General features: G+C 52.0%; 1 protein-coding gene across 1 annotated transcript; it reads right to left on the bottom strand.

Annotated features, from left to right (window-relative positions):
* Positions 1-1,573: 1,573 nt before the first annotated feature.
* PLA2G2A (phospholipase A2 group IIA) lies at positions 1,574-4,623 on the bottom strand. Its single transcript, XM_006924553.1, has 4 exons — positions 4,584-4,623; positions 4,245-4,389; positions 3,883-3,998; positions 1,574-1,770 (listed from the first exon to the last, which is right to left on the bottom strand). Exons 1-4 carry the CDS (start codon positions 4,621-4,623, stop codon positions 1,574-1,576), a joined length of 498 nt encoding a protein of 165 aa, XP_006924615.1.
* Positions 4,624-5,434: the final 811 nt, after the last annotated feature.

Genomic DNA, 5,434 nt, shown 5'->3' with positions numbered 1-5,434 from the left:
CCCAATTCAGAATAATGGGGCAATAAAAAAATTTCTCATGAATCACCGTGCATGTGCTTGTGTGTGGTGTGTGTGCGCACACGCGTGCGTGTGTGCTTTCATAGCATAAATTTCTAGAAGAGGGGTCACTGGACCAAAGGATGAATGCATTTATAATTTTAATAGATCTTGCCAACTGACCCTCTGTGGGGGTTTTGCCCTCCCACCGGCTACATTTGAGAGTTCCGGTTTCCCCACGCAGCCTTGCTAATAGAGCAAGTTGTCACACTTTTGGAGTTTTTATCCATTCTAATAAATAAAAATGACATCTCGGTGGAGTTTTAATTTGCATTTCTCTTATTATGAGTGACCGTGAACATGATCAGACCTACCCCCAGCAAATGAAGCCTCTTCATGCAGAACTGGAAAAGGGCATCCCTTCTGGGAAGGCGAATTACAGAAAGTCATTGCCTCTGGGTCGGTGCAGATCTTGCTGATCTGTGCGTGGGCGAAGGTTCAACTTCCACCCATGCCCCGTAGGCAGGATGCCTTTCCGCAGGGCTCTACGCCCAGCAGCCCTGATGGTGGTTATTAAAGCATCTGGTGCGACTGTAGCCGGTCCAGGTGGGACTATCCCAACGGAACCAGGAGGGGAAATAGCATCCAGGTGAGGGTAGGATGAGCTACATAGTTAATGAGTCCCAGTGTAAAATAAAATGTGGGACCCTACGTTTTTAAGAATTTCGAGATGGCCAGGGCATAGCATTCAACTAGGTGCAGTGCCCTTCTGAGCTCTGGGCTCTGTGAGACTGAATGTGTTGCAGCCCAGGAAGTGGGCTCTGGGTGAGGGGATGCTGCCCCAGGATCCAGCTGGTGGCCAGCACATTCTATGGACCCATCTTCCCCAGGCTAGCAACACAGGAGAAGAATGTACCACGTGGAGGATGTGAACTACAGCTCCCCAAAACATGGAGACCAACGGGTTCTGTTCTCCCTCAAACAGGCCAGCAGGAGCTACGCTCACCCAGGAAAGGGGAGGTATGGAGGGCTGGGTTTCGCTTGTTATAATAATGACACATGCGGACATGCCCAACCCAGTGCTTCACATTCGGTATCTCTTTTAGTTCTCCAACAAGCCCATACGGTGGGTACCAAAGCTATCTCCGCTTAGAGGAGGGAACGAAGGCTTAGGGAGGTGGTTCTGGGGGATTCGACTCAGCCAGTCTCACTCCAGCCTCTGTATTTTTTAACCCCTTCTACGATTTTGCCTTTTAGCAGTTTGTCGTCACACCAGCAGTGCCTGGGGCAGTGCGTGTACACACACACACTCACACACAGTTTGCCAATGAATTGCTTTATTCAGAAGAGACCCTGGGACAGTAGCTGGTGCTGCTAAACAAGAAGCTGGACTTGGAGGAGATCAGTGGAAATAGGGAATCTTCCTACTGCCCAAGGAGGAGGGGGAAAAGGGGCCAGGCATGCACGCCCAGGGCTTCTCATTCTGGGTAGAAGCCTTCTATCTGGGGATCAAAGAGTTCCTGGCTTGCCTCTAGGATGGGCGAGGGGTGTTTCCTTCATTGCCGGTGGAGAGGAGCTAGAGAAGGAAATTCAGCATTGTGTGGTATGGTGAGGCTTCCAAGGTTAGGGGACTCTCAGCACCTGAGGGCCTTCCAGTGCACTGCTTATTGTAGTATTGATACTTTTTATTATAGGTTTTCTGGTTTCTTGCAAAACAGAAGGCAGCCACTTTATCACATTGACACAGTTGTCTCCTACCATAGTCCTGTTTTGCTGAAATCACAAGAAAATAAACACTGAATGGGGTGGGGGTTGTTAATAGTCTATGGCTCTTCGTGGGAACCTTGGGGTAGAAGGCACAGTCCCTGTCCTCCAGAAACTTCTAGTCTGAGACAAGCACCTATGCTTCAAGTGTTTCTGACTTATGAAGAGACAGAGTTTCTTCTGTCCTTGGGAAGGCAGGACCCAGTCTGATGGGGACGCCAGCAGCCAAGCATCAGGAGACTGTGAAACGCCTTCCTGACAGCCACTGTCTCTTTCTTCTTGTTAACAGATGCATCCAGGTGCAAAGCTCCAGCCCCTGGGGCCTGGGGATGGGTCGTGATTGGTGTGAGCCAGTCATGGTCATCCCTTTCACCTTTGCAATGATGGGTCTCTGGTTGCACCTGACCTTGTGCACATGGCCAGTGCTCCAGAAAGGGAAGTCACCTGGGGCCTTTGGGAAGGATTAATTTCCTCCTAAAGAAAAGCCTCTTTTTCAGGATGAGGCCATGAGGCTTGGAGCTGCAGCATGCGTCTTGGTATCACATTGCCGACATGGCAGAGCAGATTGGGAGAAGGCTGGGTCCTTGACGCCGCAGTTGAGAAGCTGCTCTATCCCTAGCACTGTCCTCTTCCAGAGTTCTGTTACGCGAGAGTCAGACTTCCCCAGTATCCGAGCCTCTTTTAGCTGGGTGTCTTATTGCTTATAACCCAAAGCCTGCTAAAGACACATGACCCTACAGAGAGGTCACGATAGAGAGACATAACTTTCCATCTTAAAGAACGCAGGCTGTCGGGTGAGAGCCTGTGCTTTCTCCGAATCCCACGGTGGATCTGCTGCCTGTGGGCACTGGGCAAACCCATGCAGTGACCACCCAGCTCTCCCCTCCCCTTCAGAGTCAGACTTTCTCCAGAATGGTGTCTATACTTAACTGTCTCAGCTTCACTTCCTGCTCACTCCCCAACCCACTCTGATCTGGCTTTGCCCTCACACTGCATGCGAACAGCCCGCACTGAGGTCCTCAGTGGTCTTTCTACCTCTAAATCCAAGGTGGCTTTTCAGCCCTTATCCCGGAGACCCCTCTGTTAAAGTGGCTGCTGTTAATCACCTCTTTGTCAGCTCCTGGACCTTCTCTCTCAGCTCTCCTCCTCCCTCTCTGACCACCCCTCCTCCTCCGTCTTCTCTCTGGGCCTCCAAACATCAAATGTGTGAGCACATCCAACTCTTAGCTCTCTGCCGCCGACTCCTGCATCTGTCCAGACCCCTCCTTGGAGCTGCGAGTTCCTACATCCAGCTATGGGCTGCGCATCTCCCCGGGGGTCCTGGAAACCTTTTAAACTCGACATGCTCTAAATAAAACTCCTCCTCCCCTCACCCACCAGGAACTCCTCCAGGGCTCCAGCCACACAGTCATATACCCGCTCAACAGCTCCTTATCCCCCCTACCCAGTCAATCGCCAAGCTCACTGATTCTACTTCAAATGCATCTTAACGTCACTGCCCAGCCCTTCCATCCTGACCACCGCTGTCACATGCCAAGCTCTTGCTACTGCTTGTCTGCATTCCGGCAATCTCACTGCTCCGCCCTTCCATCCGTCTGCACCTACCCTGCAGCCTGGGTGCGTCCTCTGAATCCCAAATCTTATCATGTCGCTCCTTTGCGATGAGCATCAGGACATAATCTAAAAATAATATGGCCTTGGGCTTGACCCAGCCCTTTCTCATCCCTCCAGCATCCTCTCTCACCACTCCATCTCCTCCTCACCCACAGAATCGTTGCGGTTCCACTAGGTCCCCTCGACACTGCTGAGTCCTCTTGCTGGAATGTCCCCAAACCCTCCTCTTCCCTGACGCCTGCATAGCCTTGAAGACTCCGCTTGGAGGTCCCCACCTTCAGGAGCCTCAGGCCGTGTTCAGGGCCCCGTCCTTTTACTGACTTCCTCTTGGAGTCTGTCATGTTGTGTTTTCATTTTCTTTACCTCTCACTTGCTTACGAGCAACTTGAGGCAGGGATACGACCTCTTTGCATCTCGATCTCTAGAGCCAGCACAGTGCCTGGCACAATGGGACGCTCAGTAAAATAAACAAAGGAGACTGGGTGGAATCGAACGACCCTTTCTTACCACTGAGGATCTGTGTATTCCTACTCTCGTATTCATACTTGTCGCTCAGAAACTTGGTGCCACAGCCGCGCTTCTCCAGCCAGTCGTAGCAGCAACAGTCGTGGGTAGCACAGCACCTGTGATGAGAAGACACTGCTGGGGCCGCCTCCTCACAGCTCCAGGGAGCCTGGTGCTGAGTGGTCTTGCCCCCTTGACCTTGAGTTTGCAATAGTCCAGAGCACAGTTTCGAATGTACTGGTGACTTTTTCCAGCCGGGACTTCCTAGGGCTCTGTGAAGATGAGACATCAGCACTTCCCTTGCAGCTTCCAGCCCTATGGGGGTTACAGGTGGGCAGAGGGAGGGGAGGGCTGGATGGTCTCACCGATCTGTCGCATCCTTGGGTGACCCTTTGTCGCCGAAGCCACAGTAGCAACCATAGAAGGCATAACTGAACACAGGTTCTCTTCCTGTCAACAAATGGATCATTTTCCGGAACTGCAGCAAGTCCCCGTGGGTCTGCAGCAGGGCTGGAAGGAGGTCATCTGTGAGGAGCCTGGCGCTGTGTCCTCTGCCTCTCTCTGCCACTCCCCATCCTCCCGTGGCGTCTCTCCAGCCCGTTGAGAGAGCCTACCACAATGGGAAGGAAAGCTGGGAATAAGGGTGCTTCCCCCCACCCTCCCTGGTGACTCCCCTGCGGCCAGAGGTCAGGGTTCACTCTTACCAAAGGCCATGGTCATGGCCAACAGCAGGAGGGTCTTCATGTTGACAGTCTGTGTGGAAGAAAGGCAGAGGGGCTGGCCTAGACTCTTCTCTCAGGTAGTCCCAGGTTCTGCCCCAGCCCCTGCTCTCCTGCTTGCACTCAGCAACCTCAGAGAAAGAAATCTTCCAGGAAGACGCAGACATGCTCCGCAACCTAGGGCGACAAGCTTCGTCACACATCAAACACACGAGGAGCGTGCATGCGCAAGACCTCCCGACCCTCCCCACCTCTGCCGAATGCTTTCACACACGCGCAGGCCTCAGACTCCTTGAGAGCCCCCCGCCCACATGTTATTAAGGAGCCCTCCATGCTCCTCATCAGGCTGAGCGTTCTTGGCATTTGCAACCAGACCGTCCCAACTAACTGGGACATCCCCAAGGTCACAGGTTGTGTGTTTCTCGTTAGACATATCTCAGTTGTTCCTAACCAGATCCAAGGCTTTGGAATTCCATCCGTGGAGTCTGATCCCCAATATTTTGCTCCAAAACTAAAGCAGCACCCTCTCCTTGCAAGACTTTCTAACTCCCTACACATATGTTCCTAACCAGATCCAAGGCTTTGGAATTCCATCCATGGAGTCTGATCCCCAATATTTTGCTCCTTGCAAGACTTTCTAACTCCCTACACATAGTCACATGCACAAATGTGTAGATACTCACATATATATGCTTATACTATACACTCGCACACCCACACAGCACACTTGTGCACACAGACCCTCTTGTACACACCAAATCATGTGCATGCATGTTTATGTTCACGTGTGCCTACATACACATGCACAAACACACATGCGCACATATACACAACAC

Source organism: Pteropus alecto, unplaced genomic scaffold, assembly GCF_000325575.1.
Source record: "Pteropus alecto unplaced genomic scaffold, ASM32557v1 scaffold39, whole genome shotgun sequence".
In the NCBI taxonomy this organism is placed as follows: domain Eukaryota; kingdom Metazoa; phylum Chordata; class Mammalia; order Chiroptera; family Pteropodidae; genus Pteropus; species Pteropus alecto.
This window is presented reverse-complemented; position numbering and strand designations above follow the sequence as displayed.

What these genes read in the sequence shown, in the direction of transcription:
- PLA2G2A (XM_006924553.1), bottom strand. Translation starts at nt 4,623, where the DNA reads ATGAAGACCCTCCTGCTGTTGGCCATGACCATGGCCTTTG. An exon ending in GGCCATGACCATGGCCTTTG is followed by an intron (nt 4,390 to 4,583) that starts GTAAGAGTGAAC and finishes ACCTCCTTCCAG; the next exon opens with CCCTGCTGCAGACCCACGGG. An exon ending in CCCAAGGATGCGACAGATCG is followed by an intron (nt 3,999 to 4,244) that starts GTGAGACCATCC and finishes TTCTCATCACAG; the next exon opens with GTGCTGTGCTACCCACGACT.